The 17,785-nt window shown below is 45.7% G+C and overlaps 1 protein-coding gene across 1 annotated transcript; it reads right to left on the bottom strand.

Moving 5' to 3' along the window:
• Positions 1-11,606: 11,606 nt before the first annotated feature.
• On the bottom strand, positions 11,607-17,426 carry desi1a (desumoylating isopeptidase 1a). Its single transcript, XM_086170682.1, has 6 exons — positions 17,202-17,426; positions 16,828-16,849; positions 16,455-16,524; positions 15,230-15,339; positions 14,285-14,407; positions 11,607-14,129 (listed from the first exon to the last, which is right to left on the bottom strand). The coding sequence occupies exons 1-6, from the start codon at positions 17,290-17,292 to the stop codon at positions 14,039-14,041; spliced, it is 507 nt and encodes a 168-aa protein (XP_086026808.1). The 5' UTR covers positions 17,293-17,426; the 3' UTR covers positions 11,607-14,038.
• Positions 17,427-17,785: the final 359 nt, after the last annotated feature.

Here is a 17,785-nt window from a genome sequence, read left to right as displayed (position 1 = left end):
ACTCAAACCAAGCAAAGTCCGGTCACAACACGAAGCTCGCCTCACTTCCGAAACATCCGGTTTCGCTCATTTTCTGGGAGCCGTTAAGAGCATCCGCAAAGAAAGAAGGAAAGGCAATAAAAGAAAAGCTCCCGGGTGTTAATTTCCTTGCCCTCTTCGACATTCGGCTCAACCGAAAAATGCTCAGCCGGTGTATTTCCTGTTTTACCTCATTGACTCCATCGCCATCTTTTACTCTGAATTATATCACCGAGAACTTCCTGAAATGTCGGGCTGCAAACTCTGCTTAGAATCTTGACGCAAATCCCTGGAAAAAAAATGATAAATTAAAAAAAACACCATTCTACGCAGTTTCTAATATCATTGTAAATATACCAGTTGAACCCTTCCTTGCCCGATCCCTTTTCAGTCCATTTCTATTCCGTGCGTCATCGTTGTTGCTGCTGTTTCCATTCAGCTGATGGCGAAGCCTCCATAACCGGTCAAGTCCAGTTTTATTTATGCCGCAGCGAATCACCTCCCAGTTGTCTGATGATGCTTGCCATCTTGTCAAGATGATCGACAGAAACCCAACGTTCCACCACGAGCGAGCGCTTGGCGACGAAGGCGAGGAAACACTGCCCTTTTAGAAACCGTGGAGGGTTTCGAGCAGTGGACGGCCTTCTGCCTCAACCGGATCCGGTAGCGCCAGGGAGAGAAGGATGAAAGCGTCTCATCCTGATATTAACGGGAGGGCTAACAGTTACATGCTGACGTGATCTGTGAAGATAAAGTCACGGTGGACGCCTGGCGGGACGGCTGAGGCGGATCAAGTCGAGATCATCGGGAAAATAAGAGAGCGAGGGAGATACGAGGTGACGATCACGCGCTGATGAAGAGGACGAAAGCGGGGACGGGAACGAAAGAAGTGTATCAAGGGCTGCCCTTAGCGAGGTACCCCGATGGCGGCGTATAACCGCATGTCACAAAATGTTTCCACCGTGCTAATTTGTCATTAGGCGCCTGTTGAGACCAGAGTTTTAAATCAACACGACTTCTCCGTGTCCCGCCTCGTTCCCGAACGGTGATTTGTGACCTCTGGCTTCTTGTTTGGATCGCAGCTTGTTCGGCATTCACGCCGCCCTCTGTTCCATACGCTGTTTTTACGGGAAGGTCATTACCGCTATTTAAAAGGTGTGTGAGTAATGCAGCTTGATTTAAGATTATGCACTGCTATTTTCAGCACAGAGGCGGCGCGCTGGAATCTTACCAGATCACCTCTGCGCATCCCCGCCAAACGAAAGCAGTTCCGCCGACACCTGACAGAACCAGATAAGACGTGAGCCGCCACACAAAAACCACGATAATGACGGGACAGAGAAACAAATGAGTCGGACGAGGAGGGCGAGCGAGCGGGCGGGCGGGCGGGCGAGGAGGAAGGGGAGGGAATATCCATCCGGTGAAGAAATATCGTCAAAAGGGAAATGGTCACAAGAATGAAGCTGTCCCGGATAATGACGAGGAAGGAAAGCAAGGACAAAGGAAATCTGAGAGAAAAAGGAGAGATGACATTTCCGCCCGCACAGGGACCGAGACGCGGGCGTTCGTCGCAGAATGACCGGAGTGTCACCGCAAGCGAGGGAGATCGAGAGCGGCGGAGAAAAAGATGTCCGGGTTCGGCGCGGAGGTTAAACCTGCCGCCGCCGCGTGTTCGTCCAATCACGTGTGTGTTTTTGGAGTTCTTGAGAAAAAAACAAAACAAAACAAAACAAAAAAAACACAGTTTCATGCAAATCGGTTTCAATTTCGAAATTCACCGGGATGCGTTTCGGGAGTTCCGACTCAAACATCTGACAGCGCCGGATGAGACATTCCTCCATATTTAATTTGGGGTTTAAGGCTGGAATGTATAAACCCATATTTTGTTAAGATGGCGAGATCTACAACGTGTCTGATGCGGGTGTTTTGTTTTTTTTTTTTAAGTAAAGTGGCATAAATTATGATATCCATGGTAACATCAAACATCTGCCAACATCTTCCTCTTCTCTTTCTTTCAAAGTTCAGCTGCCGGCCACGAGACGCCAGAAACATAAACGCCTCGCCGATGTTTTCAGCGAGTCTGGAGAAAATCCCACGCGTACACTAAGAGAGAGCCTGAAGATTGGTTTCTGAGATGCTTCCATTTAGATTTCTTTCCTATTAAATAGAAATCAATGAGGAGAATGGTGTATGAAGACGGCCTCACGCCGGTAACTAAGAAGCTATTACGATCGATCGGAAAAAGGACGCAAACTTTTTCCCTCTGATCAGCACATGTTCTCTTCTGCTCCATTAATACGAAATGAGACACGGAGACAGAGATGGAGCTTCTCTCTGCAACCAGGTGGAGGAGTGTGTGTGTGTGTGTGTGTGTTTTCTGGCGCATGTATCGTTCAATGCGGCTCATTAGGAGTCGGTTCTCAGAGGACAAACGGAGGACGGAGGGGAGGAGGTTGGACGCCAACGGCGGAAGAGACGAGCGCCCGTGTTTTAGTGCGTGGAAGTCATGCGGGTATGAAGGGATGGAAAGAAATGATCGGAGAAGAAAAAGAAAGCGCAATAAGTGAGGAAGAGGAGGGAAAGTAAAGGGAGGATGGGGGGGGGAGGAGAGCGAGGCAAAGACAGAGATCAGGACTGAGCTCCATCTTTTGCTCCAGAAAGGCAATTAAACCGCAGACCTTCCCCCGAGGAGGAACGCTCTCTCTCTCTTTCTCTCTCCGACTATCTTTTCAAATCTCCGTCCATCCCTCTTTTGTCTGGCGGAAGATTCACTGCCCTTTCTTACACAAACAGCAGACCCAGCGTCAGCCTCCACGGGCCATATCAGGAAGGAAATTAAAACTCAGCCTTCCCCGGAGAGAGCGGACTGGAACCCCCGCGCCCCCCTCGCCCGGCTTCATTTATGTCGACGGTGAGAGATGGAGGAGGCGCAGATTTTGAAACACCTGAATCTTTATGGAGTTATTAAAGCTCCTGATGTAACGGTTTGTTATGAAGGCGGCTCCGAAAAAGGAGAACGGCCCCACATGAGGGACGACGGGCCCAAATCGATCCGTCTGCTTCAAAGGGGAAAATGATGGGCAGCGGAGAGGACAGACCATAAACCTGACGGATTGATGGGGCGGAGACAGACTGCGAGAAATGAACTGAAGCGATGGAAATTCATGATGATTGGGCACAACTATAATTACTCTGTCTGCGTGTGTGTGTGTGTGTCATTGCAGTCTTATCACAGCCAAACAAATATATTGCTCAAAAAAATAAAGGGAACACTTGAACAACACAATGTAACTCCAAGTCAATCACACTTCTGTGAAATCATAGTGTCCACTCAGGAAGCAACACAGATTCATTTTGACTTGTTTTAAGGACATTACATCAAAGTTGGATCAGCCTGGAGTTTGTTTTTACACTTTAATTTTGAGTGTGATTCCTAATCAGACCTCCATGGGTTGATACAATTGATTTCCATTGATCATTTTTGTGTGATTTTGTTGTCAGCACCTTCAACTGTGTAAAGAGCAAAGTATTTCATAAGAATATTTCATTCATTTAGATCTAGGATGTGTTTTTTAAGTGTTCCCTTTATTTTTTTGAGCAGTGTAGTTTGTGGTGTGTGTGTCATGGGTTCATTTCTATGAACCACTAGAAAGAGTGTTTCCATCCCAGAAAGTAACGCAGTCAGTCACTCTGACCTCGACCTCGGCCGGCGTTCCCGGCGTCCCGGCGCTCTCTCTCCTTCCTCGGGTAAAGGTTTGCTGACTCGGCCCCTGCGGCTCCATTTCTCCCGTTATCTGGCGAGCGGGCGTCGCGCTCCGAGGGGCGGCGCCGCCATTTCTCAACCCCGAGGCCAATTTCCCTTCAGAGCTCTGAAAGGGAGACGGATACACACTCTCAGAAGGCGCGCGGCCCTCAACCCCTCAACCCCACCACATCGTATTATTGTGGCGCTCGTCTCTTCGACACTCCAGATGGAAAAAGGCATCGGTATAAATCACCCCGATGAGCGTTTCCGGTGAATAGGTTCGAGAGCGTTAGACTTATCCTTCAGGTGGGAGATACATATGATGGATCAAGTTTTTGAGTAGTTGTGTGCGGACAGAAATATTTTAAAAGTCACTTCGTAAATTTGTATTTGGAGGTTTCAATCATGAGCGATACGGGGTGTGAGACAGGTAGATTCATCTACCTGTCGTTCCGGGCTCCATCCTTCACCGATGGTCGGGAGACGGAACAATCGTTTTTCTTTTCTTTTGCACGCTCACCCTTGATTTCTGTCGGTCCCAAGTCCAGTGCACCACAGAGTGAATATTAAAGAGCGTGACCTTTGTCGCACTTTCTATCCCGCCGAATCCTGACCCGGACATGGAGACCGAACCGGCCCCGTCACCTTTCCCGGAACCACGTATTTTCCACTTCATCGCTGGAATCGATCCCCCTCATCCGACAGGTTTATGTTTTTGTCTCCGCAACAACCGACCTCCCTTCAGACCCGACACGAGGACCAGTGAGTCCGCTTGGTATTCTGGGATCTCGCTGGGAAGACGACATCGAATGATCCGTCAGAATGGAACCGCGGACCGGTAAATTTCTCGGCAGCGAGTTCCATCGTGTCGCGAAATGACGTGATTTTCGCCGCCGACCGACCGACCGAAAACATCCGTTTCCTAAGTTTCTTTTTTTGGAACTCCATCGACCGAAGATCAAAAAAGTAAATCATTGGAGTGTTAAAGGTTTTTTTTTATTTTCTCCGTCCTTCCCGCATCCCCTCGGGGAGCTCAGCCAGACTCCCGCTGCTCCTCTCAATAATCCGCTCGCGCACGTTCGGCTCAGTATTTCTAACCGCGGCCGTGTTTATTGAGCACCTGCAGCGGCCGCTCCACGGCGGAGGTAATTGTTTTTCCTCCCAATCAGGAGCGGGGCGTCCTGCGGGATGCCTCCCGGGCAAATTCAGTTGATGAAAAGCTGTTCTTTGAATTAAAATGCAAACGCCGGTGAGCGTTTTGAGGCCCTGATTGTTTCCCAATCGGGGGAAAATGGCATCCCCGATCAGGCCGGACGTGCCGTTCAAATCAAATATCTGCTTTATTGACTGCAGCTTAAACAACACTTAGCGGCAGCCGAACACCAAGTCAGACAGACGGCGCTTTACGCCCTGCTATCCCATTCTCTCTGTTGTTCTTCCCTTTGCCACCCACCGTGTTTTCGGATCAATCTTTCATGATCTCACTTTGGAGAAAAAAGAAAAAAAAAAAAAAAACACCACGTTTGCAGCTGTGAATAAGAAAAGAATTTATAGACTGCAGTGCAGGAGGGGAGCGCTGCGGCAGGAAAATCGGACAAAGTGCACGGCTGCGTCGGGGTGCGAGCGCTGAGGTCTGAGCGCGCAAAGAGGTAATTGCATTTTTGAGTTTTACCGTTTTCATTGTGAGATGAACCCCGGACCTGCTGGATTGGAATCATTTCGAGTCCGCGCGCAGTTGAGATTTGACCATTTTTGCCTATTTGAGATATGTTCTTAAATATTTGGACGAAAAATCCGCATATTCATTCATGTTTATTCCGCATATTTCTGTCATTCCGCAGTCTCCCGCAAAACTACAACCCGAAGAGCACTTGAACGCAGCATAAATATTACCGATGAAATCCAAGACGATGTTTACCGTGGTGCCTTCTTACGCGACTGCCGAGCTTTTACAACAGCGTTGCGGTCAGCGTCAATAAGTAATCAGGGCAAAAGTTAAAGATACACGAGAGGATGGGGATGATCCTCTGAGTTTGAAGATGATAATATTATAGTCTTTCCGAAAATAGACGATCCTCCTGGAGACGAAACGGGGTGATACCGGAGGCCGTCCAGTTATCACGGGTAGCAATTTTAAGGAAGTAATGGACACAGTATTAGGCCTCGGCTCCCCGGCTCCCCGGCTCCCCGCGCTGCCCGAGCTCATGCTGCGCTCAAAGAGATGCCTCGTCTCGCTGGAGTCCGGAGGCTAGAAAAGCCATCAACGGGGGATTTACATTCTTCTCTTCACCCCTCAGCTCATTTCCCCGGATGGATTTCTCTTTGGCCTTCCAGTTGTTGATCCCCTGTATAATGTCAAGTGAGACCGGTGATGTAGTTCTTCCACATCAGTCATTCCACATATACCTTCAGCTAATAGGCCGGACCGAACGACCGGATGGGGATTAAATTCTGGCCTTTTATTGGATGAGACCTTTAAGGAATCGGTCATATCGGTGGTTAATCTCTCCGGGGAAGCTAATACGCCCGCAGGAGCCGCTCGGGATCTTTGTCTGGAGGTTCTATCGTTGCTTAGGAGGGAAACGTTGACCTTCTTCCAGTGAATCCTCTGAACGGGGCTCAAATCCCCACGTCCCGCCCGGATGCGCGGATCAGATTGGTCTCCGATCTCCCTCGGCTCCTCGGCGGACGACGTCGGAAGATCTGCGAATATTATCTGGGCCGCTCAGGACAAAGCCGCTCCTTTGGCTTCTGTCTCCGCTGGACGTTGAACAGACATCCGGAGGTCTGGAGCCGTGATTCTGGCGCTCGGCTTAACCGTCGCCGCTAAGTTGCTCGCTCCGTGAAATAAGAAGGACCCGCTGCCAGCTATCCTGCCGGGATATCCCGGATGCTGCCACATCCCGGTCGCGCTCGAATCCCCAAAACCGTGCAGACAAGAAACGTCACGCTGTTTCTCTTAAGCAAAGAACGCAGTAGTCGGTCGCAGAGCTCCGCCGGAATTTTGTCTCTAAGCTTCTGGAGCATTCTGTCATCAAGGCGGTAGAACGCTGGGGAAACTTCCGCCCGTTCGAGCGGAATGTTGACTTCACATACATATTTTCATTTTGACTCGCACACAGCCGTGGAGCTTAATGTTATAAATGAAATCTTTGATGTGGGTACGGTGTGTTTGTAGCTCCCGGGTAAAAAGAGCTTCTTTCTGCTCAATCAGCCCCCCCGCCGCCGCCGCCGCCGCCGACGACACCTCCCGCAGGAGCAAAGACGATAACATTCGCCACGACAGAAAGTTCGTCAAACAATCGTCTGCAAATTCGCAGCTCCCTTCCTGTTTCGGTGACCTACTTTTAACAGCTGATTCGTAACACCGCCGCCCACACCATAACATCGAATAAACAGATTGCATGAAAATTAGGTCAGTGTTGTGGAAGGAGTTCAGAGAGACTGCGCACACACATGCACGCGCACAAGAAGCCTTTTTTTTTTTTTTTTTTTGGAATTTTTTTATTATTTTAACCTCCAACAGGATGAGCAGCTTTCTAGGACTTTTCGTTTCTGCGTCGTTGCTTCTTTAATGATTTATTTTGAAGATTAAAGAGGACGCTTTTGGTGGTTATTAACTTCGGCTCGCCGTAAACCCAACGCCGCGGCAGCACAAATAATGAGGCGGTTAAAAACAGAACAGAGCAGAGAATAATCCCGTTGAGCGCGAGAAAAAGAGCGAAAAAACCTTTTCAAAATAGCTAAACCGCGAGGTGCGCCGCCTTTTTCGAACGGGACGGGACGACGGCGTGCTCCGCCCCGCGTAATAATATCGAAAAACCAAGGACAAACCGGGATTATTCGGCGCTCAAATAATTAGAATGAATACCATGCAAGGCACGTGCATATCTCAAATCAGCTTACGAGAAAGGAAGATTTGGCCGCCTGGCGTGAGCTGTGTTAATGATGGTGTGTGTGAGTGTGTGTGTGTGTGTGTGTGTGTGAGAGAGACAGATATCATGCAGATCAGTCATGTGAGGTCGCGACGTGACGGGTGGGAGCGGCTGGAGGTGGTCGCGGATGAAACTAGCCGAAACCTCACGGTGGGCGAGGTTAAAGAGAGGGCCTCTCTGAGCTCGGCTTTCCTCATCCACCCTTCCCCGGGAGCGCGATGGTAATTTAGGGCGGAAATCAAATGAGGGTAAACGATAAGGGGTCGAGGAACGGGTTCGGGAAAGACGGGAAAGGGCGGATGAAAGTGAGAGAAAGAGGGAGGAAGGAGGAGGAGAAGGAGGGGGTGCTGTTCTCGGGTTACCAAGGTCACCGCATTTGGCAGGGGCGCACCGTGAAAAATTAAAGAAAAGAGAAACGGGCATGACAAGCTGATACGGGAGCGGAGGAAGGTAGAGGAGGGAGGTGAAGACGGATGAAAGGTGCACACCAAGGACGATACGCAGGGGTGTCGGATCAGAGTGTCGGAGAACAAATACAGGGGAAAAAGGGGGTGAGAAGCGATGAGAGAGTTAAAGAGTGCACGCGAGGATACTCGCTTTTTGTACGTCTGAAAAGAGGCTACTAGAAAAAAAAAAAAATGACGTTCATTCAAACTGACACCCGCAGCAGAGATGAAACCGTGCCTCTGCAAGGAAGACGAGACAAGGATCATCATCACACTTAGCGATGTCGCTTACAACGTTTTCCCCGACTCCTGGGAGGCTGAGCTTAATTAAACGTGGAGACGACCTCCGCGGAAACAAAGAGTATCTACGGCTGCGAGCGAAAAACGCTTTTTCACAGAGAATCAGCGGAGATCGTCCCTCTGCGACCGTAGCGACGAGAACGAGCATCAGCCAGGATTATTATTTCTCTGACTACGTCACCCAAAGAAATATGACAAAGTGAAAAAACAAACAAAGGAATTCGCAAACGGAGCGAGATTTCATGTGACCCGGCGCGTCTGTAACAGCCCGGCCCGATGTTTAAGGATAAGCGGTTTCCTGGCGAGTGAGTCGGCGTAGAAGATCTGCACCCCTGCAGAACAACGGAAAATCTACAAAGTGAACTTCCGGTTACCCAGAAGTCAGACAGTGTGTTTCTCTGTGCTGCATACATTAATTATTGCTCAAAGTGGCAGAGTAACCTTCAGAACTGGTACATGCTTCCCTTAATTATGCATATCAGTGCTAAAAGAAACATTAAATCTCGGGATGTCAGACTTCATGCATAATCTCCCAGAGAGCTAATGAAAATGTTACTTTTAGAATGCTCAACTGTTAAAAGCATCGCTCTTTTCTTCTTCCTTGTCGCACACACACACACACACTCGGACATGAGCTTGTGTAAGACTTTGCAGGACTTCTTGTCTGATTCAGGTCTCACCTTCAACCAAGCGTGTGTTTCAGCCAGACAACGGCATCTGATGGAATTTCGGTTCCCGACAAGCCACATGTGCTTCCGCTCATCTCAGACCAGAGCCACCAACACATCGCCGCCCGTCTCCAACCGACCTGCCGTTGGCCGTCGGATACTTCTTTTCTGTCTCGAAGCCTCATTTACAACTCATAGAATGGTACACGAGGACCTTCGTCTTGCAGTTGAGCGAAGATATGAACACGCACTTCCAGATGTTGCGCTTCAGCTGCATCGACAACAAATGAAACAAACGGGCTGCACTTTAAAAAAAAATAGGTCAAAGGTGAGGCTGTGGGTGCAGCTAAACAAGAAGTACATGTGTGTGAACTGGATAAATAAACGACTTGGAAGGACGCGCAAGCTGCGATGGTGGACTTAAATCACGGTTGGTCAATTACGAGGGCAAATTAAGACGAGATAAGATCGACTTTATTGATCCCTCGATGGGGAAATTCATTTGTCAGGGCACCGGTGCAAATAGTAGTCATAAAAAAAAAAAGATATAAACAACAGAAAAAAAAACAAAATATAGAATATGAGAGATACAAAAGAAAGGCAAAATAGGGATGGAGGTAGCTGAGTAGTTTAAAAAGAAAAGAGCCGAGCAGAATCGGCCGATGGGATGGAGGACCTGCGGTTGCGCTCCTTGCAGCGAGGATGCAACAGTCTTTGGCTGGAGGAGCTGCTTAGAGCCCCCACAGTGTCATTATCTTACATTTCTTACACCGTCGGCAAGTTTGTTGAAGACTCTTGCTCGGGTCTGCCGGCGTGCATGAGAGGGCGAATGTTTGTTTGGGCCTGTGATCGTAAAGCGACGCTGGGATAGGACTGTCAAAAACCATGTCACGCCATGGCACCGCTTTTTAAAGGCATGGGTGGATTTGTAGGTCAGTCCAAATGCTACGTATTGTGATGTCACCGGTTTTGTAAAAGTGGTTGTGAGATTTTGTAAATTAAATGGAAACTTAGGGGTGACTCTGCCTCTGTTCCGCTTGTATTTTCCTGTGTGTCACAAGGGGGGGGATTTGTCACGGTGGCAGGAGGCTGAGTGTGACTCACTTAGCTTTGCACCGCAGACTTAGAACTTTGACCCCGGCTGACGGTACCCTTGAGGAGAGAGAGAAGGTTAACATTTGTCAAACGTCATCTGGACACTCATAACTGTGCAGCTAACTGAGCTGATTCAGCTTCTCACCTGCAGGGAACAAGGACGGGCCAGGAGGCTCTGCATTTATTATCCACGCTGTCTTGTTTTTTTGCATTTTGAGGAGAAAGAGGAGGAGGAGGAGGAGGAGGGTGCTGAGGGGTCCTGAAGAGTTATAGTTCTGCTGCAGAGTAAGACCCCTTCTTTGTTGTGGCCTTGACGATATTTAAATCGCTCAATAAAGGTAAGTCAGGCTTGACAATGAAAGCTGCTCGCCCGCTCGACTTCTTGATAAATACGTTTCCGAGGCTTCGCGACATCTACGGTCATATTTTTGAGCCGGCTTTTATTTCAATTTAGAGCTACATTACAAGTGAATTTAAAGTCGTTTATTTTATTTATTTTCAAATCAATAGTTTTCCAAAAACGTCAGTTTTTTTTTTTCCTTGCCGTTTGGAACACCTGTGGCAGTGTGAGGAGTGTGTGGCAGTGTGAGGAGTGTGTGGCAGTGTGAGGTCTAAGCGCCCTGCAGTGTCGCCGCTCCGCCACTAGATGGCAGTGTTGCCAGATCGCACCTCGTTGCCGCAGACGGACGCGGCGTTTTCTGCACAAACTGACTCGTCCGTCACTTCCCAGGGTCAGTTTAAGACAGTTTTTTTTATCAACTTCGTAACTTCTTAAGTATTCCGGTGTTTTTGCTTCGAATTGTTCAGGCTGTTTTAATTTGTAAAACTAGCTTTGTCGTCTTGATTAGCGATCCGATGCAATGACCCGTGTAGGCACCCGTGTTTCATTCGTCCTTTGAATAAACTAAACAAAACATTAATCCTTACTCGACACTTTTATTTGGACACTTGTTCAAGGTGATTAAGATGGTAATCTTCCAGTTCTGCCTTTTTAATTGAAATGTATTTTGCAATGAATGGTACTTTAGTGCAAACTGTTGCTTACGGGGTCTAGATTGTTTTACTGGGACAGGTTGCTGTTTATTAGTCTAGAACGGGTGTGGTTGAAATATTTTTTGTTTGTTTTAAATGAATGAATGAAATCAAAAACAAAGGAGGACATACTAGGAAGGTGAAATGAATTGCAACACTGCCCTCCTGTGCTACTCCAGGGAATTGCAGTGACAAAATGCACTTTGAGACTTTATTCAGGTTTGATAGCTGTTGATGATGGAGAGGATTCATCTACTGGACTCTAATATTTACCTCATTTGTGAACTTAAAGTCTGTCAAACAAAGACTGTCCAAGTACATACCTTCATATTGTTGAACTTGATCAAAAAACTAGCACACCAGATTCTTTGATTTGCAGTCGATGGCTTTATGTGTAGGAAGTATTACAAAAACAATGACACAAATAAAACAAACAATATACACAAACATATATTCAGATTGCCTAAATAAGGAATAAAATCCATAAATATCTCTGATATTTGAACACTATAGGTAGCAGCAACTTATATCAAAGCAACACAGGGTGACTAGATAGGTACATTGAAGCGGTCAGATTAGTATTCCGGTTAACAGATTAGTACGAGGAAAATTACTGCAGCCATTTTCAGAGTTGGATTGTATTTAGTTGCTCTTCTAATATACTAACAATAACATCCAACCTTCCGGTCTTTGACAGTTGACAGTTACCACTCAGAGGCTGTTCGCGGTTCACTTATTGCAGGAGAAGGCGATGGAAAGTTACTGTTTGTTGAATCACTCTTTGAGATTTATTATTGTCCTGTCCCTCCTCCATCCTTCATTGTATCTTAGTACATGTTTGACACTAATTCTGATCAGATAAACCTGTTGCGCACGAGATGTATTTAGATAATTGACAGTAATGGGATCTTTCTTGAATGTGAAGTGCAGACTAATAATGCACCCAGATCGCAGGCGTTCTGAATCTGGAGTGTGTGTATTCAAAGTATTTCCAACAAGAAAGAGGGCCTTCTTACAACTTGGGATCTTTGACTTAAGGCTTTCTGGACCTTCAGACAGTAAATTCACTATTTTATTATTATAAACGTGGATGAATGGCGCATCTGCAGTACGATAGCTGTGAGCGAATGCAGCCGAGCTGAGAGAAATGAAGGCACAGGTGTGTATTGTGTTTATCAAACACACTGTGGTAACTGTTAAAAGTACACAGGGCAATCTCTAGCGGCTCTGCCCTGGACACAGTCGATTTCTATTGAACCTATATTGTACGAGAATTAAGTTCAGAATGAATTGGAAGGCAAAGTTTATAAAAAAAAAAAAAAGTGCAAAATGTGACCCCTCTGGAGCCGGTAACCCAGGCCCACCGCAGCTGCCACAGCGTGAACCTCCACGGAGGCAGTTTGTTTACAGATCAGACATTTAATGAAAAATTCAAAAATGAAATTAACAAAAAAGATCATATGATTATTACATTTATCTAATAAGTAACCAAAAGCCTTTTCTAAATAGGGTTTCTGAAGCCATGCCATACACAGCAATGACAAGCAAAGTCATTAAATTAAATTTCAAATCTTTGAATTGTTTTTGTGTTAAGGATTTTATAAAAAACATTTTACATAGTTTGACAAAACTGGAATACTTTCTTGGATTAGTAACCATTTCTTCACTAGCCCTGGGTTTATCCAGGAACGTGTTTGCTCATTCCCGCTGGCTACTGTTAACATGTGTGATTCTTCAAAATGGCAAAACAGCCGTGTTGGATTCCGGGACCAAAAATCATATCGCAGTGAGAGATTCATCGCTGTTCCAGCTGCTTCAGTTAGCATCGTAGCAATGTGGAGTCTGTTTTCACGTGTATTATGTAGTTTTAAAAACAAATTCAAGAGAACTGATTCAACTCATTCTGTAGCTGCATGTGTGCGTTAAGTATTGACCCACTGAGTGTCTCATCAGCCATGAGACAGACGGAATACTAACCAGATGACCACTGGTGATTTGGAAGGAAATGAACAAGACAAATGTTTGAATAACAAACAGAGTGCTGATGGGAACCCAATGACGAACCAAAATATAAATGAATAAAAGGATCCAGAAATCATTCAAGTGGCACCGACATTAAAAGTCCTGCCAAGATTTGACCGAGCATCTCAGATTCTCCGAGAACCCGCATCCTTTGAAAATGAAATACAGCATATGTAACATGTGGATGTAAAAGTCTGTTCCATTGTAGTCAGCAGCAGACCAGCCCGATGCCCTGACGTGCACGAGGTCATTTTTCACGAAGGGGTAAAGCTGTGAGTGTTTGAGAGAAACTACGATGGATGAGGTTTTCATCGCAGGATAATCTTGATCTCACTCGCGTATCCGTGTAATGTTTTTTCTGACGTGATAGTTTGTCGCCTACGGCAGAAAAGCAACACATGCTGACATCGGCTTCTTGGCGGCGTTCGTCTGCCTTCACTTCAGTCCAGAACCTGTTAAGTGGCTACCTGGGTGCGCGAGCCTTCCTGGTCTAGGCTTGGGGAGCAGGGCTCCAAGCTGAAATACTTCGTATCTACTTAGCTTACATAAGCTTAAAGTGCATTGGTTTAGTGTTACCTTGCAAGAATGACTACAGTCAATGCAATATAAGCTGTAGTGGAATGGGAGTACTCTTTAGTGATTCCAACAAAATAATACTTGGAAAATCAATTAATCAATGAACTATTTCATTCGTTCAAAAAAATAAAAAATAATAGAGAAAAGAGTCTCACTGACTGACTACAATGGAAGTGACATTATGAGGGTTGTTTCCTTGGTTTACATGTTTCTTCCCCCATTGATGACGTTGCCTCCTGGGGGTGCAATGTGGATCGAATCCAGAATGGGGCGCAGTATCTGACCAAAGGGGCTGGAAATACACAAGGAGACTTTGAATACTTTCACACCAAAGTATTTTAGGCCAACAATATGTTTTGTTTCAGTCAATATTTGTGCCATTTGCACCAAAATGTATCTGTTGTGACAGGATTCTAACAGAAGATGTTAATTAGAGGCGAGACTCACGTGGCGAGGACTTCGGAGGGTAGGTCAGTGATGTAGGATGGGATTGGTCGGCCTGTCAGGAACTGAGCCACCTCGTTGGTGAAGGTGTTGCAGTTGTGCTCGAAGAGACGGTACCTGTCGCCTCTGAAAAAAACAAGAAAAGGACAAGGAACGATTAAAACGCTCTTTTTCGCAGAAAAAGATTGATCGCGAGATGGGTCTGTGGAAGCTAGACAATTAAGCGGCGACAAACCCATCCCTGTCAGCTCGATGAAACAGTGGAAGAGTTCCATCCCTCAGACGTTGACAAATGAGATCAACCATCAGTCACTGCGGCTCACATGAATGCAACTGAGCAGGGAGCCTCCATTGGTACATACAATAGCTGCCATAATTAATATCATGATTGATGTAACAGCTAAAATATTTCAAATATACTGAAGCAACACTCGAATTAATGCAACCTTATAAATGTTCCTTGGGTAACGCTCGAGAACAGTTTTTTTTTTCAATTGACAGATGTAAATTCAAATAATGATTGTTAAATTCGACATCGAGACAAACATTAGCCTCAAGTTACTAGTTTAAAGTTAATGTTGCCGGTGTCTTGCTTGCCAGGGTGCGACCAGGAGGAGGCGCTGACTGGGCAAGAGATGTTCCCTGATGTTCCACGAAACGTCTTTTAGCCAACGTTCGCTAAACAGGGTTGAAACTGCAGTGAAGAGTCTTCGTCGGGAGATGGAAATACAGAGTTATGAAAAAAAAAAAATGTCAACGAAGGAGAGACAGACTTGATGTCCAATCACAGCCAGGGATCAAGGTTTTGAACATTTTTCCCTGACAATTTTGCGTAGTGGCACTGAAACCAGAGGATTCAGGCGCCTGAAAAGCAACAGGAAGCTGCTTGTTGGTAAAAGGAGAAAAAGACAACGCTGTAAAAGGGTGTAAGACGGAGAGGTTCTCAACCTGTATGTGCTTTCTCCCAAGGAGGAGAGATAATCCATGAAGATCTCCTCGGACACTTCGGTCTCACCCAGCTCCACCACCGTGTCAGGAGGACCCAGCATCGTCCCACCCTGACAAATTCACAAAAACAGAAAAATGAAATGTCAAGAAAAATACAAGTATTTATATGAAGAATTTTAGAAATAGTTACACTGGTATTAAGCAGCTAACATTTGTTATAATTCATTAACTACAGAGATGAAAATATTCCCAAATATCAAATGGTGCCATAATAGTTGTTTCAAGCTTTTTAGTCTCCCCCTCCGCCATTCTTACAGATAAATAACACAAAATACAGGCGAAAATAAACTTTAAAAATTTGAAAGTTGGAAAAAGTACAGAAACTTCCAGGTCTGTCGAGCCTTTGCTCATACAAACCAGAGGAGACGCTTTTGTCATAAACCTACCATTTAGCAAAATCATAATGCAAAAACATCCAATATTGACTCTCAATTTCTCCATCATTTCCATTATAACTTAATCTCTTTCTTTTTCTGTTTTATTGTATATATATGATCAAGATAGTTTTTTCTGTATATAAGAGCTTGAAATATTAGTCAGAATTTACAAACAATATTTAAGTAACATCATGAGCTAATGCTATCCATTGAGCATAGATAAAAGTTTTGCTTGGCCTCAAAATACAATTATAAAGATAATTATCCACAGCACACGGTGTTCCCACACAAGGGCAGTATTTACTGTTAATTGTTTTGAAAACTACAGTAGCCGACAGTTTCTTATGAGTAAAGATAGAAGTGTGAAATTTGTGTTGGGGCGTTGAAAGCCTGACTGGATTGGTTCAATAGACAGAATAATACCCCACTTGTTTTCACACATGTTTGCCAATACAGAGTAAATAAAGAAATAAAATCCATCGGACTTATCTTTGTAAAGAGCTCCACGGCGAGCGAGGACGGCGCAAAGTGACTGAAACATGATAACTGACCTCCCAAACAAGATTTTGCAACTTGACAATAAAACCAATTAACAATCTTATGAAAGCTAAACGCAGATGTTATTTAACTGGTCACAAGCACGATCTGATTGATTGACCTGAGAGAAAATGTTAGGTAACGTGGGTTTTTCACATTATGGAAACAGATCACAAGTTTTCCCCTGAAGATGTCAAACAATCCCTCACGTAACGATGAAAGTAAGTCAGTTCCCTGGTTAACGGACTTACCGGTGAACAACTAGAGATCCCCTCCCCTCCAAAGAAGAACTCATCTCCGTACGCCACGATGGCCGTGTGCCTAGAAGATAGTTTTTAAAGGGGTAAATCCAGGGCAGGGCAACCTGATGTAACCCATTATTCTCCCAAAGTGTCCCCGAATCCTACAATCAGTGTGTCTAATTAGGCTTCGCTTTGCTTTGCGGTTTGGACTAAAGTAGGACAGAAAGAGATGCCGACAGAAGCTGTTTTTTGAACCAGGCGTGGGTTTTTTTTAAATGCCGGGTAACTGAACGGCAAACAAACTTCTTGTCTCCTGAGGCCTGACATCTACATCTCAAGCCAGGAGGTGGTTCTGTCAAGGTAGCAGAAAGAGGATTCCTACCAGATACCATCCAGTTGCTTTCCTGAAGAAAAAGAAAAAAAAGACAAAAGTGGCATAAAGGCAGCGGGGACATTTTAACATAACAGTACAAGAGGCTGGGTCTTTTGGGGATTTTCTTTTAGCTGGTTTTCCCCGGCATTTACTGAGCGTTAGGACTCACAGACCCACAAAGTATAAATCAATGATCGCTCGCAATTTATTTGCCCAAAATAAATCAGTGAAGCCTCGATCGTTACGAGGGAAGCATATCCCCTGCAGGTGAACACCATCAGAGCGCATAAAACCGACGTTGAGATCCATCCGATGTTAAAATGTCTTGTTTATCTTCTTCCCACGGCCGGGAGGTCGGTTGTTCCGTCCGCATCGTTACTCACCTAACATGATGGGACTGAGGCTGCGCGCCATTCCTCTGGATAGATCGTAAATATACAACTGGACGTTGTACCTCGAAGCATTGCTCTCCATTACGCGGATCGGCGATATTACTTTTCTTCTGCCGTCGTTAACTTGCTAAGCTAAGACCCTCAATGTAACAGCTGACAGGGTGTTCCCGTAGCCCTCGGGTGGTCTGTCCTATCACGGATGATGAGTAGGACTGGATGCGGCGTCGGGGGCGGAACCTCCGCTCGAATCTATGAAGCGCCGTTAAGTGAGAAAAAAAAACGTCACCGGATATCCGGTTCCGGTCTTCCGCTATCTAAGGTGCCCACGGAGCATGCGCATTCACGACACACGCCTCCTTGGACTAGCCAAACACAAACAAAGCGCATACCTCGCGTAGAATGTCAAAATAAATTCGGAATAAATTAACCAATCCAGGGATGTTAAAGTAAGAAGTATTTAGTGAGCATTTTCGAGCCACTCATATCTCAAGCCAGGTCTGTCTGGAAAAATAATGCTTGAATGAAACTCAACGATGGTGAGGAAATGAAATAAACTTTTCCTGGTAACTATCCAA

This window comes from Fistularia commersonii, chromosome 23, assembly GCF_037954325.1.
Source record: "Fistularia commersonii isolate RoL2024-O1a breed Wild chromosome 23, RoL_Fcom_v1.0, whole genome shotgun sequence".
NCBI classification, from domain to species: Eukaryota; Metazoa; Chordata; class Actinopteri; order Syngnathiformes; family Fistulariidae; genus Fistularia; species Fistularia commersonii.
This window is presented reverse-complemented; position numbering and strand designations above follow the sequence as displayed.